This window comes from Barbatula barbatula (assembly GCF_947034865.1).
Source record: "Barbatula barbatula genome assembly, chromosome: 11".
NCBI classification, from domain to species: Eukaryota; Metazoa; Chordata; class Actinopteri; order Cypriniformes; family Nemacheilidae; genus Barbatula; species Barbatula barbatula.
The window spans coordinates 5,154,390-5,170,143 of record NC_136774.1 but is presented as its reverse complement, the minus strand read 5'-3'; the positions used below and the strand labels follow the sequence as shown (position 1 = coordinate 5,170,143).

The following is a 15,754-nucleotide window of genomic DNA, read 5'->3' as shown; positions in this document are numbered from 1 at the left end:
TTCTCTACATAGTAACAATAATCCACAACTATTTTTAGTAAAACCACAGTAACTAAAAATACCATAGTTTCATTATGGTAGCTTCAGTTTATGTTAAACTACAGTAATACAAATGGTTATAAATCCAACAAACACATGGCTTCTACACTTTAATATATACAACTTCCTGGTAAATTGCTGCTAAAACTGGTAAAGGGAATATACAAATAACACTGCCCATAAATACAAACAGTGTAGGCCTAGGGGGATAATGAGGATCATTTGGCTAAATGATCGTACAGGATTTGATCTAAACTAAACATATATGTGCCAAACATTTAAAGATCTTAAAAGAGTAGCTCACTTCAAAATTTGCCCCATTGACTTTTCATAGAAAGAATAATGATATATTACTATGGAAAGTCAATGGGGGCAAATTTTGAAGTGAACTACTCTTTTAATACTACCGATACTGTGAGATACTCTGTGTATTCAGTAGGTTTCTTCAGAGGCATAAGGTATACGACAATAAAACAATGCACCACTGACATAATGGAAATGTACTTTTAATACTTGAGTACTTCAAAAAGCACGTACTTCTGCACTTTTGCTTAAGTAAGAATCTGTCTTTACAACTTTTAGTTGTAGTGGAGTAATATTTGACCGGTAATATCTGTACTTTCACTCAAGTAAGGAAGTACACCTCTAGTTTTGCCTTGTCCTCTCAACACCTCTTCGCTGATCTGTTTCCACAGGAAGATCTGTGTGCACTGTAAGTGTGTACGGGAAGAGCATGTGGTGCGCTCGGTGCCCGGCCAGCTCGAAAAGATGATGATGAAGCTAGTGTCAGACTTCCAAAGGCATTCCATATCCGACGACGACTCGGGATGTGCTTCCGAAGAATACGCCTGGGTGCCGCCTGGTCTCAAGCCTGAACAGGTGAGTTTTTTGGAAACAGAAAGTGTGCTGTATGAGTACCAAATCAACTCACAACTTCTCATACTCCGATCATCTTCTGTGTGGAAATGCGTCGATAAATTATGCCATCAGATCAAATCAAGGTGTTGTTTTCAATTAGGCTTTATAATTTTTGCATTTTATAAACCGAGAGAAAACGTCTCGGTTACTTTCGTAACCTCGGTTCCCTGAGAAGCGGGAACGAGACATTGCGGAGACCGCATATGAAACTCCTCCTCTTTTTCACTTTTCCTGAAGTCCTATAGGATAACGCCAGTTAAAAAACTGGCCAATTGTCGCAAGACATGCACAGTATGCAAATACTGACGAATCTAGACAGTATAAATACAGTGCATGAGACGACAATACCTCAGAATCTACGATAGAACGCTTGACCAGAGATAAGCAGCGAACACGGCGTTCTCCGCAATGTCTCGTTCCCGCTTCTCAGGGAACCGAGGTTACGAAAGTAACCGAGACGTTCCCTTTCGAGAGCGGTCACTTCGACATTGCGGAGACCGCATATGGAACGGTAGTACAATCCCGCCGTGAGAGCTAGCAAAAACAGCCCGATAACTGGGATAACACGTACACAGTATGCGGAGCAGACAAACCAACCATTCGCGAGGTTGCCCCAAGCGTTAACCGCTGATTGGCTGAAACCGGCCTATGAGCTGCTAGATCACTGAGCACGCCAATGAACTGCTAGATTGGTCTTTTGTCGAATTTGCATATCCAAACCCAACGAATGCAGCGGGCTGCGCTGAACAGGGCAGACACCACAGCAGTAGAACCAGCACGGAAACCCGGGCGATATAATAGCGAATATAAGTACACCAAGCACAGTGTAAACAGCAATGCGGCAACAACTGTGTAGCACAATACATTACAAGGTAGAAGATAAGCTTAATCAGCACTCACCGAGAGGACTTGAGAAGCCAACGAGGACACATCCAATCTGTAGAACCTGGCGAAAGTATTCTGAGAAGACCAGCCAGCTGCACAGCATATGTCCTGAATAGATGTGCCCCTAGACCAGGCCCACGAAGAGGCGATAGCCCTAGTCGAATGAGCTCTGATACCGAAGGGGCAGTTCTGACCCTGGCTTTCGTACGCCAAGGTAATAGCGTCCACTACCCAGTGAGAGAGCCTCTGTTTTGAGACAGCCCGGCCTTTAGTACCCCCACCAAAACAAATAAAGAGCTGCTCCGACTGCCGAAACCCGGCCGTGCGATCTATGTAAGCCCGCAATACCCTTACCGGGCATACCGCTCTCTGAGCGTCAGCATCCTGTGGGTCTGACGACTCGGAAGACAAGGCGGGCAAGGAAATGACCTGAGCTCTAAAAGGGGTAGACATGGACTTCGGCACATAACCCGATTTTGGCCGGAGAGTGACGCTGCAGTCGCCTGGCCCAAAACGAATGAAATCAGCGCCGACTGAGAGCGCTTGCAAATCCCCTATGCGCTTAGCCGAAGCAAGGGCGAGAAGGAGAACGGTTTTTAGAGTGAGCTCTCTTACCGAAGCCGCGTCCAAAGGCTCAAAGGGGGGAGAAGAGAGAGCCTTCAACACCAGTGCTAAGTCCCAAGGTGGCACCGAAGGGGTTCGCGGGGGGAAAAGTCTCCTTGCTCCTCTGAGGAATCTGACCACCAGCATGTGCCTACCAATCGATTGCCCATCAACCGGGGAACGAAACGAGGCGATGGCCGCTACGTAAACCTTCAGCGTTGACGGGAGGCCGCCGCTGTCCAGCCTGTGCTGCAGGAAAGACAAAATATCAGACACGGGGCAAGACGCCGGGTCGATATTGTTGCTGCTGCACCATTTAGCAAACACCCCCCATTTTAGAGCGTATAAACGTCTGGTAGACGGCGCGCGAGACTCCGAAATAGTATCCAGCACACGCTGAGGGAGTGCAGTTAGAATCCCCGAAGCGGCCAGGCATGAAGGTTCCACAACTCCGGGCTGGGGTGCCAAATCGTGCCGTTCACTTGGGACAACAGGTCTCTCCTGAGGGGAATCCGCCACGGCGGTGCCGTCAACAACTCCCTCAGGTCCGGGAACCATGGTTGATTCGGCCAGAACGGAGCGACGAGAATCACCGACGCCGTCTCCTCTCTGACTTTGCACAGCACTAGGGGTAAAATCTTCACCGGAGGAAACGCGTAAAGCCGAACGGCCGGCCAACGCCCCGTCAGCGCGTCGCTCCCCATAGGGGAGTGGATCAGCGAGAAATACAACGGGCAGTGTGCGTTCTCGCTTGTCGCGAATAGATCCACCTCCGCTTTCCCGAAGCGTTCCCAAATTAACAGGACTGTGTCGGGATGAAGCCTCCATTCCCCGTGCTGAAGACCCTCCCTCGAAAGCATGTCCGCTCCGCGGTTCAGATGACCGGGGATATGCGCTGCTCTGATAGAGAGTATATGTCGATCCGCCCACAGTAGGAGATCCGCCGCCTGTTTGAAAAGAGCTCCGGAACGGATCCCTCCCTGGCGATTTATGTACGAAACCACGGACATGTTGTCGGTGCGAATCAGAACATGTTTCTGCTCCAGCCTCGACTGGAAAGTATGAAGAGCTAGAGACACCGCCTTTAGTTCCAAGCGATTTATGTGCCATTTCCTCAGAGACTGTGACCAAAGGCCGGATGCCGGCATGCCCTCGCACACCGCGCCCCATCCCGAGGACGATGCATCCGTCGTAACGACTGTGCGTCTCGTCACCAGCCCCAGGGGAACTCCCCGACTGAACATGCTCGGGTCGCGCCATGGACTCAGGGCGTCGAGGCAGCGGCGTGTAACCGGGACTCGCGCCTGGCCCGAGGACCATGCTCTCCATGGAACCCGAGCCTTCAGCCAGAACTGAAGCGGTCGCATGTGCAGAAGACCTAGGTGGCAGACCGCCGACGCCGATGCCATGAGACCCAAAAGCCTCTGGAACTCCCTCAGGGGAACAGACCGGCCCAGCCTGAGCAAATGTAGAGCTGAAGAGATGGACTCCGTCCTCTCTAGGGAGAGACGAGCGCGCATCTCCACTGAGTCGAAACATACCCCCAGATACGTTATAGACTGACTCGGCGTGAGTTTGCTCTTCTGCATGTTCACGCGCAGCCCCAGGGATGCCAAGTGACCAAGCAGCATCTGCGTGTGACCGATTAGCGCCTTCCGAGAGTGGGCTAAAATCAGCCAATCGTCCAGATAATTGAGAATGCGCATTCCGCTCGCTCTGAGAGGGGAAAGCGCCGCGTCCACGCACTTCGAGAATGTGCGCGGAGCTAATGCCAGCCCGAATGGGAGGACGGCAAATTGGTACGCTGAATCCTCGAATGCGAATCGCAGGAACCTTCGGTGGCGCTTGTTTATCTGAACATGGAAGTACGCATCCTTCAGATCTACGGAAACAAACCAGTCCCCGGGACGCACTTGTGCCAGGATCTGTTTTAGAGTTGTCATTCTGAACGCTCGCTTGTGAAGCGCTCGGTTGACGGGTCTCAAGTCCAGAATCGGACGCAGACCACCATCTCTCTTGGGCACTACAAAATACCGGCTGTAAAACCCGCTTTCCCGCTCGTTCGGGGGGACACGCTCGATCGCTCCCTTCGCGAGCAGGCTGCGGATTTCCTGCCTTAGCACAGGTGCGTTTTGCGCTGACGTAAGCGACGGGACCACACCGCTGAAGCGGGGAGGTCTGCGCCTGAACTGCAGGGAGTACCCGTGTTCTATCACGTTTAGCAGCCAAAGAGAGATGCCTGGGATGGCTTTCCACGCGTCCAGAAACAGACATAACGGCCGAATCTGATCGGGGGTTACCGTCATCGGACCGTTTAGGGTAGAGCGCTGGCCCAGCGAGGCTAAATGCACTGGCGGGAAAATATCTCGCGCGTGAGACTCCAGCGGTCCCTCGTCCACGGGAGCGTCCGTGGACGAGGGAATGCTGGTTATAGTTGTGACTAGCTGCGGCTTCGCGCTGCACCGTGGCAGGGCAAGGGACGCAGCATTGTGTGTGTGAGGGGGAAAAAGCTCCTTCTGTGAACAGGTATGTGTTTTTATTGCATTCACACAAACAACACTTACAACATTGCAATAATCGCCCGCAACCGCGGGGGAAAACTGTTGCAAACAGCGGCGCTTTGGGTCCGCCGGCACGCTCACAGACTCTCTCCTCCTCTTCCCAGGTCCGTCAGGACGACGGCTTGGCAGCCGATGACGCTCCGCCGTCGTGGCGTGGACCTCTCTTCGGCCCGTACCTCTTCTTTGCTGGGCCCGCCCATTGTTTAGGACGGACGTCCGGTTCGCGACCTCGACTAGCCGGTGCGGGAGCCGCGTGCTGTTTGGCGGGTCTCTGCGAGGAGTGAGGCGCGGATGAAGAGCGGGCTCTCGGAGACGGTTGGTAAGAGCGTCGAGGCAGCACGTGACTCATGGCCTTGGCGCGCTTTTGCGCCTCACCAAAACGCTCTACTACCGACTCCACGACGTCACCAAAGAGGCCGGAGGGAGTGATCGGCGCGTTGAGCAGGGACTTACGATCGGCGTCCTTTAGATCCGCCAGCGTAAGCCACAGATGACGGTGGAGGACGACCATAAACCCCATAGATCTGCCGATAGCCTGGGCGGTGCGTTTCGTAGCCATCAGCGCGAAGTCGGTCGCTGCCCTCAGATCCCGTGTAGCGTCCGTCTCCAGGCTGCCGCTATCCAGCGACTGAAGGATCTTTGCCTGGAACACCTGCAGCACCGCCATAGTGTGCAAGGCGGAGGCGGCCTCGCCAGCGGACGCGTATGCCTTACCAGCGAGATGGGCGGTAAACCTGCACGGCTTCGAGGGCAGGCCTGGGTCCGAGCCCAGCGAGGTGGCGGAAGGGCACAAATGAGCGGCGAGGGTCTCCTCGACGGGTGGCATGCGCACGTAACCGTGGGCCTCGGCCCCGACCACGTGGGCAAACATGGCCGGCGTAGCAGCGTGGACGCGCGCCGACTGAGGTGCTGACCACGTCTTCACCACGTGCTCGTGGACATCTGGGAAGAACGGCGAACTCCTTTTCGACGTGGCCTGGCGGCGACTCGCCTGAAAGTACCAGGAGTCGAGCTTACTCTTCGCCGGCATCTCAGGTGGATCCCAGGTGATGTCGAGCTCGCTTACAGCTTTTTCGAGAACCCTGACGAACTCCTCGTGGAGGTCCGGGGTGCTCTCCGGATCGGGACGATCACGCTCCGATCCTGCCCAGTCCTTGTCCGAAGCTGATATGGACATGGAGTCATCGTCCTCCTCGACGCCGAAGGAAACGGCGTCCGCGATGGAAGGCGGAGGACGAAGGACCTCGTCGACTGGGGAATGAGGTGACGGCAGAGGACGGGGGCCCGGAGCCGGGTCGTCGCCGCCACCTCGTGGAGTGGGTGGACTCACCAGCGGCTCGTTGGCGGCGGTGAGCCTCGACCCTAAGAGTCCACGAGCAATGTTCCTGCGAGTCCTCAAAACACGCGCCGGCAGGTCCGCACAGTGCGCGCAATCGGACTCGCAGAGTGCATCCTCCGCATGGGCAAGGCCCAGGCAGGCAATGCAGTGCTCGTGAGTATCCTGCGGGCCAATGGGGCCCGCGCAGAGACGACAGAAAGAAGCCATCGGATGCGGTGAAAGAAGTATCCAGTTGCGTCTTCAACGATGGCAGCGTGAAAAAGAAGATTCTGAGGTATTGTCGTCTCATGCACTGTATTTATACTGTCTAGATTCGTCAGTATTTGCATACTGTGCATGTCTTGCGACAATTGGCCAGTTTTTTAACTGGCGTTATCCTATAGGACTTCAGGAAAAGTGAAAAAGAGGAGGAGTTTCATATGCGGTCTCCGCAATGTCGAAGTGACCGCTCTCGAAAGGGAACCCACAGCATGATGTTTTTATTATGGCTGGAACAATGCACTAATCTAGGGCTGCGCAATATATCGAAATGATCCAAATATTGCAAATGTGCATATCGCAATATTTAGCAATAACTGAATTATTTAAATAATTATAGATCGACCACTTTGGATGAAGTAGATCCAAAGCTCGTCCAAAAGAACTTCCTGTTCAATGGTTAAACAAAATGCAACCAACAGACCATTTCTGATGTTCTGATCAAAATGTTAAATATCTTAAAGTTTAAATTATATATGTGAGATTTAAAAAAATGAAACTGAAACAGGAAGTGCTTCTGGAACAGTGTTTACATCTTGCGAAGTGGTCTATAAGTTTTAGCTTGATGCAGATGGCAGAGAGACTTATATAATTTACAAACTTGAACCATTATTGCACATAGCATATTTAGCGAATTATTGTCTATCACATTTTTGTTTAATATTGTGCAGCCCCAAGGTTATATAATTTTTTCAATATATTTTAAAACAATTTTGATTTTAGAAAAATAAATCTACTATCGCATATCGCATTTTTTTTTATATCTGGCAGCCCTACATCAACCTATTATCTATAAACCTACAACTTATAAGTTCTTTATTAAAATGCATATACCTAATACAAAAACCACAGTTATCACCCCCAAATCATTGAACTGCTTTGTATGTTTTCCCTCATACGTATACATGTCTTTGTTGTATCATGTTTATGTATCTACAGGTTTACCAATACTTCAGCTGTATTCCAGAGGATAAGGTGCCATATGTAAACAGCGTTGGTGAACGCTATCGCATTAAACAGCTCTTACATCAGCTCCCAGCCCATGACAGTGAGGTAAAAATCTTGAAAACACTTTAAAATGACTCTCTGTTAGAAAATAATCCTAAACTTTCAGTAACGTTTGTCAGTCCTAAAAACTCTTTATACCATTTACTGCCAAGAATAGAGAGATAGACGAGCTGCCTGTTGCAGAAAAGGCTGATTTTTTATTAATGGTATTAAGTTTTGTCTTTGAATAATAATGTTTAGAAATATTTTTTTAAGTAAACTATTACTATATTACTGCAATAAGATTCTAATAACAATTACAAGTTAGAGAAATGAGAAATACTAAAAATCGAAAGTAAAATGTCCAGAAATGCTACAATAATTAATAATTTGAAAGGATTGAGTTAATTAAATTGAATTAATTAAATATCAGTGGTCTCAAAACTATTTTCATTTTCTGCAATAAATGTGATGCTTTTAATTTTGGGGTTAAATTATGGAGCGATTTTAGTTAATATTTTCACACGTAAAACACGATGTTCACTTGCCTAGCCAGTTTCACATGCATAAAAGAATATCACAAGTGAACGCGATCTATGTCAATGTGTTATGATTGGTTGAATGGTGAGCTTGAATCTGATTGGCTAAAAATGATGACAACTCACGTGGGAGGGAGAGCGCCGCCAGGAGAGTCTCAAAATACACACAAAAACAAATCCAAGGTGATTCACACGCGAGTGACTATTTGCACATTCCATGATAAACTTGTCCGTTTTAAACTTTCGACATATTTGTGCACAGTTGTGGCTCTGTGAGTTATATTTAGCGTTTGTCAAACGTATTTTACCCGAAGTTATACCACAGGGCTGTTGAATGCTTCAATCTGATTGGTGGACAAACGTTCTTTGGGTATTCAATAACTTTCTGTGAATGCACACCAATGAAGGAGTTCCAGGTCGTCTGACCGCATTACAGTTCCATATCACAGCGCCATGTTCAAATAACAGAAAGGTTATAGTGTAGCCTACAGGCCATCACCTCACACAGCACCCTGCTCTTGAGCTGAAGTTTATATCAAACTTTACTGTTAAAATCCAGTCCAATTAATATAAATCAAAATGTTTGTTTGGATTTGAGCAATAATATTTCAAAGAATACAGCTAACTACCACAATAAAGCACGATAAAAACATGTTAACATAAAAAAATGAATTTTGTTATCTCGTTTTGTAATCAAACTCTTCAAATGATTATGTCTGTAAAACATAATAATGTCTGTAACCTAATTTTGTCAGTTTGTGTTCTGTGACTTATAACTGTATTGTCATTGTGTGTGTGTAGCCTCAGTACTGTAATTCTCTGGATGAAGAAGAGAAGAAGGAACTGAGATTATTCAGCCAGCAGAGGAAGAGAGAGAATCTTGGACGTGGCATCGTGCGACTTTTCCCGGTCACCATGACTGGAGCCATCTGCCAACAGGTAAAATCATAACATCACTTTACTTCAGACTACTTACATACTTCTGCTCAAGCAGGTCGTGTGGAGTAAAGTGCTGTACTTGTGCTGAAGAAGCTCTTGTCTGGCAATGTGGTTCCTGGAAACGTTTTGATACACTATATGCTCAGACCCAAGCCAAACCAGCACCGTGCCGGATATCATACTGTATATAATTGATAAAACCACATACTTTCCATACACATCCTGCGATATTCCAGGTTTATTTTTACCAGTGGTGATCGGTGCCTAATCTTCGGGGCCAGCAGTCATTCAAAATATGTGTTCAGCGTATGTCTGTGCTGCGCCATGTCAAAAGACGCGTTCGGCGCGTCACATGAACATCTGAATCTTGCATCATGTCAAAATACGTGCCTGCTGCAGACGCGTCGAAAGGGTTTATGGTAGACGCTCGTATTTAAAAGATACTCGCTTTGTGTAATGTGTATTCAGAGTGTTTAGCGAGTGTTTTATCGTAAACCCTTCAAGAACTTCTGGCTTTAAATGTGACTCATCTAGTCCGATTTTTTCTCTCTTTGGTCTTAGTGTGGAAGGCAGATCTGCGGTGGGGACATAGCAGTGTTTGCATCACGGGCGGGTCACGGCACCTGCTGGCACCCTCAGTGCTTCCAGTGTGCTTCCTGTAATGAGTTGCTGGTAGATCTCATTTACTTTTATCAGGACGGGCACATTTATTGCGGCCGGCACCATGCTGAGCGCATCAAACCACGCTGTCAGGCCTGTGATGAGGTGTGTTCTCTCTTCCTTCATTTCATTACCAGAGTTATAGTTTTGTTTTCAGTTTTATTCATATTTTAATACATTCTTTATATTTTCAGTTTTTATGTTACCTTAAGTTTTTTTCTTTTGCAATATTGTTGTTTTGCTAAATTAATTTATTAGTTTAGTTTATAATGACTTATTTCAGTTTCCTGAGGCAACATTTCTCATTTTTTTTCAGTTTTTCAAATAACATTTGGGCCAAAATTGAACATTCAAAATTTTTATGATTATTTAAAATAATATGAAATGCTAAAGAAAATGGAATATACCCACATACAAACGATAAGTATCTAACGTAAATGTCCCAGTCTATTTTCCATTAGCATCCCATTTATGGTTTTCTTTTATGTGTCTTATGTTTTTCACATAATTTATTCTCCATCTCAACATACAATCATGCGATTTATAACTATTTAAACAGTCGTGGAAAAAATGAAGAGACCATTACAAATTTTTATTTAAACCGCATTTCTAGATGTATAATTGACTTTCCAGTCCAGTGTTTGTTGAATTTCAACAAAATCAAACTTCAAGAGTGACAAAGTCATCCAACAGCAATATTAACAAGTTATCACATAAAATAATCATTTTTGAGCTTTTCCTAAATACATTCATACAAATTGCTGTTTTATTGCTTAACAGTGTATTTGAACTGGTCTCCCGTTTTCATTTTATGCAAACAGACGCTAATAAATCAATATTTTTACTTGATGAGATTTGTGGGGAAATTTTTCATTTTCATTTCTAAACACATGCCTATAAATAGTCAATAACAAAATTAAATTAAGTCTGAAATGCATGTTGACTGCTTGTCGCACCTTATGACTAACACTTTTAATAAAAACAAAGACCATCTCTACTTCTTCTGGTGATCAGATCATCCTCGCCGATGAGTGTACGGAGGCTGAGGGACGGCACTGGCACATGAAGCATTTCTGCTGTTTCGAGTGTGAAGCCGCACTGGGCGGTCAACGTTACATCATGAGAGAGAGTCGACCCTACTGTTGCTGCTGCTATGAGTCGCTGTACGCCGAGTACTGCGACACCTGCGGGGAACATGTCGGTGAGTACAGTCAATACAACGCTTTCCCTAAACTCCAGGATATATAGAATCACATTTGTTAATGAAACTAACAACACAGCATAGTGAAAACACAAAAGTGTGAACAAAAATAGGAAAACATGCAAAGAAGACAGCTGTGACAAAGAATGATAAATTCCATAAGAATGATGGTTTAGGTCCTCTTCTATCTTGATGAGTAATAGGTTTGACAGAATGCTGTACTGTTCGCATTTCTCTGTTTGTCTGTAGGTATAGACCAGGGGCAGATGACGTATGAGGGCCAGCACTGGCACGCCACTGAAGCGTGCTTCTGCTGTGCCAGCTGCCGACTCGCCCTGCTGGGCAGACCCTTCTTACCTCGCGGAGGGCTCATTTTCTGCTCTCGCTCCTGCTCACTGGGGGACGATCCAGATAACTCGGACTCTTGTGATTCAGCCCTGCAGAGCAAATCGGCCACACATAAACTCACTCAAAATAAGCAGCGTAGTTCTGTGCAGCGGCCACAGGGGGGAAGCAGCAGTCCGAATTCCATCGGGTCTGATGGCAGTATGCGGAAGAATGGACTAGTAACCTCTAGCTCAACAACAGTGAATGGGTGTAGTCATTTTCCACTGGAGAACAAAGGTACAGGGGTTATTAAACACATTTGTTTTTTAAACGTTGACGCTTTTACAACACCATGTCCATAAAACACACAACATTGGTCGTAAATACTTTGTTTATTTTAAGGAGATGAAAAAATACATTTTTAAAACTTTACAACTATTACTGTATGGATCAAAAGTAGATTTTTTTTTTAAAATGATAAAGAATAATTAACAATATACATTTTGAGAGGAGGGTGGACATTGATGCAGTTTTTTATCGTGGGGTGAAACTGTAAACATATCCTCAAAGCAAAAAAGAAAATGTTTGTTTCTATTAGATTTATGCATAAAAAATGATTACATGTCATTTTCTAGGCGTTTGCACCTCGTTCCCTTCTGAACCTCCACAATATGAACACACGCAGAACTCCCACCTCTCCTCTCAGCTCCTTCCGCCAGCCAATGACGGGTCAGAATCTCTGTGCAAGGACCAATCAAACAGGACAGACAGTCCATACAGCGGTCTGGAGTTCACAGTGGAGCTGAATGGCTATGCAGAATTTGGCTCTTACCCACCCAGCTGCACGTCCAGAGGAACTTCCACGGCAAAGGATTGTGGGAATGCTGTTGAAAGTTATACGGGTATGCTTTAAATTAATGTATGCAGACAGAGGCCACGTGTTACAGCGATTTTACCGTGTTACAGTTACTTTATATATTCTGGGAGACTAAATGTTTCTTTGCTTTCTCCATCCCAAGGAATTTCCTCTGAACCCCAGCCATCAGATGCATTCGACGATTACATTGACTCAGACTCTTTTCCGCCACCTCCACCCCCTGTGTGTTTCAACCCATCTGATTTGCCGCCCCCTTCAGATTCCCCACCCACTGTTACAGAACCTGAAGAGACTGCTGTTGCACCTGTTCGCAACGGCACAGCAAGGGTCAGCTTCAGAGAGCCGATCAGCTGCAGTTATTCAGTGAACGAGGACGATTGGGAGGAAGAGGAAACTGTTGAGGTTAACGGGAAAGAAGAAGAAGAGGAGCAGGAGGACGATGGAGGAGACGTCGTGGGAAGTTTGGGACACAGATTGAGGTTTTGCACTGGAGTACCATCACAGATAGACCTGCTGGGTAAGATAATGTTGCTTTCTGAAGCAATGATGTGTTTAATAGCTTTTTTGAGACATTAAAAAGTATAATTATCATTTACTCCCCCTTTATTGTTATGGAGCTTGTCAGATGGGAGATTATATTCTTTACTGTTGATAGGAATAGAGACTGAAGCCATTATGGATTAAATAGCACAAAAATGATGTCAGTAATTCCAGATGCTGTTGGTTCTTGTGCATATGACAATATTGAAATGCTATGGCAGAGGGGAAGGCTGCCTGCTAATCCAGTTAAAATATTGGTTCTTGGAATAGATTCAGAAGACTAGGAGCACACAAGTTATAAAGACTGTGTTTATTATACCCAACTGTATTTTCAATACTTCTGGAGCCCAACAGTGCATCTGTGCCTTTTATTGTATAGAATCATAAAGTTTGGGTTTAAAATTAAAACAAATGAACAACAAATTAAATGTACAAATATCGTTGCTTTTGTGATTAATTTGGCATTTTAAACATTTTATGTAAACACTTTAAAAAGATTGCTGGGGTTACTTTGACAGTTGCATTTTTTAATATTTTCTGTTTATTATTTGGTATCTTTATGGAAGTTGCGATCGGAAGTGAAAAGTAATTTCAAAAGAGAAAATGAGTGGGCGTGGCTTGCGCTTTTCATTGCAAATTGATTGGATGTGGAGCACAGCTGGAGCATTGATTTTCTGATTTTAACTGAAGATCATGAGGGCATATGAGTTTTAAAAAGAAAAATACCCACATCGATAAGCTATTTACTATAAACGCTGCATTATTTCATGAAAAAAAAGAATTGTCATTTTTTATTTCACTGGGACTTTAAGATAATATTGAGAAGAAGAGAATTTGAATTTGAGAATTCTTCTTAAGGATGTCTTGTGAACCCCGCCTCTTGGTTATAAGCGTATATAGCCTTGTCTAAACCAAAACAGGAAACGTACCATAATAAATGAGTCATACTGTCCTGGAAGACCATATCATAGGATGTAGGACAGGTTAAAGAACAAATTTAGTCTGTAAGTAATGATTCAATCATGGATTATTTTGCAGACACTGTATTTCAACAGCATAGGCACAGCATAGGTTAGTGTTTCTCACTGTTTTGTTTAAAATTCTGCTTCAACTCTTCATTTTTTTTAGAATTCAAATCAATCTCGTGTCTGTTTCAGATGGGTCCTACCATCGCAGCTTCCGACGAGGACATGGTGGCCACGTTGACACTGAGAAGCATGTAAGGCGTTTTCGAGGCTCACAAAGTGACAGACCTCGGCTGGACATCCTGGAATCCAGGGAAGGAGACCGCAGACGCCGGTCCAACGGCGTCCTGGATGGAATACATGGCAGTCTGACCCTGCACTCCACTCGCAACAAACACGAAGAGTCGTGCTCTACCTGCTCCTCTTCCTCAGATTCCGAGGAGGAAGGCTTTTTTATGGGCGAGCGTATTCTTCTGCCGCCGCAGCTGACAGGTGGACAAAAAGAGAGCGATGGACAAAGAGAGGAAGCAAAGAAAAGCAGGACAGGAAGTTTTAGGAGGAAGAGAACGCAGAGTCTTAGTACGAAAGAAAAAGACAACTGCTTACTATCCTGAGACTGAAATAAAAGGATTGAAACTGTAAAATATACGTTTAAAGGGACTTGCTGTGGATTTATGGCACATTCTGGGGTCTATCAACACCATTTTATGAACTCATCTGAACCACGAAGCTGCTTAGTCAAAGGTCATCCAAGTTTATGAATCACATTTTACATGGTAAAAATGATCTTACAGTTTGTGCATTTGCATACCAGTATTTTTTTTTTTTTTTAGGTGACTAAATATGATCCAGTACGTAGTTTCAAAGGGTGCTTGTCGTCAAATGACTATCACAATATTTTATTATTCGAGCCGAGGAACATTTCTTACCTTACTTTGGTTTAATTTTATGTAAAAAATGTCATTTTATATTTCTTTAAAGGTAATGTTTTATCCAGTGATGTGTAAAAATGCCTTAATAATGAAAATAATGATAAAGAAAGAGTTAAACAGCTGAGATTTTTTTCCCGGTTCCTTCAGGACACTTTCAATGGAAGATCAGTTGCAGTGTGGGATACACTATTCCACACCGTGTGCATTGTTGTATATTGCACCTTTTGACCACCATGGTTGGTCATCCTGGTATTCAATGTTTGCAAAGCGTGCATACATAGTTCTCTTCTGTGTGAAAGATTATCTTTAAAATATAGATTGTCTTTTTTACAATAACAGAGTGTTATAATACTTGATTTAACCCCCTACGTGAACCATTACATTTTTAAATTGTTATTACCAAACCTGAAACCAGTTACATTAACTAGTGAGCACTTGCATCTTGCTTGACTAGTTTTGAAAGGACCGTGTTATTTGCACTTGCTAAAGATTCAACAATATGAAACTTATTGAAATGCAAACGCAATGTTATTGTGTTACTGTATTTGAATATGCATTGTCATGGAAGTTAAGCAGGAGATACTCCACAAAGTTTCTATGGTATTGCTATAACATAGTATAATGAAAACCAGCAAACCTAAGGCCACTCCAGGATATAGTAAAATGCTAATATGTAAGTTTGATATATTCATGAACTGTATGATATGTAAATCAACGTGTAAATGAGAACTTAAATAAAGACACATGACTTTCTCTTTTTGTATTTCCAAACGGTGATCAAACAATTGTAAGGTAAAGGGACAGTTCAAGCAAAAACCTATATTCTGTCTTCATTTATTCATCCAAACCTGTTGTTGACTCTTTCTTGTTGAAAAGAAAATATATTTCAAACAAATGACAAAAAGTCATATAGTATTGTTATGATATGAATTTTAACGTTTTGTATGAACTATCCCATTGTGGACTGTACTTTTAAATTCAGCATGGTGGTTGTTTATATCTTTATCCAGATGTTGTCTGGTCCTAACTTTAAATATATTTAATAAAGATCAAGAACAAAAAACACTTTAACCTGAACAACTTGAACACTTGCATTGGAGACTTGATGTTGTACATTTAAGTAAATTCTGTGGTAATTCTATGGTATTTTTATGGACCGAAATTACATGTTTGCACAGATTTGG

The 15,754-nt window shown here is 44.5% G+C and overlaps 1 protein-coding gene across 4 annotated transcripts in view; it reads left to right on the top strand.

Moving 5' to 3' along the window:
- prickle3 (prickle homolog 3) overlaps positions 1 to 15,381 on the top strand; it is a 28,813-nt gene extending 13,432 nt beyond the window's left edge. For 2 of the 4 annotated variants that reach the window (XM_079467814.1, XM_079467813.1), the window contains 9 exons: positions 735 to 918; positions 7,543 to 7,656; positions 8,931 to 9,068; positions 9,630 to 9,833; positions 10,743 to 10,929; positions 11,179 to 11,553; positions 11,892 to 12,158; positions 12,276 to 12,650; positions 13,831 to 15,380. In XM_079467814.1, the coding sequence (XP_079323940.1) occupies positions 808 to 918; positions 7,543 to 7,656; positions 8,931 to 9,068; positions 9,630 to 9,833; positions 10,743 to 10,929; positions 11,179 to 11,553; positions 11,892 to 12,158; positions 12,276 to 12,650; positions 13,831 to 14,252 (2,193 nt within the window). In that variant the 5' untranslated portion in view covers positions 735 to 807 and the 3' untranslated portion in view covers positions 14,253 to 15,380. Of the gene's footprint in view, positions 1 to 734; positions 919 to 6,369; positions 6,620 to 7,542; positions 7,657 to 8,930; positions 9,069 to 9,629; positions 9,834 to 10,742; positions 10,930 to 11,178; positions 11,554 to 11,891; positions 12,159 to 12,275; positions 12,651 to 13,830 lie in introns of those variants that run through there. The other 2 variants (XM_079467812.1, XM_079467815.1) reach the window with 2 other exon arrangements.
- The last annotated feature ends 373 nt before the right edge of the window (positions 15,382 to 15,754 follow it).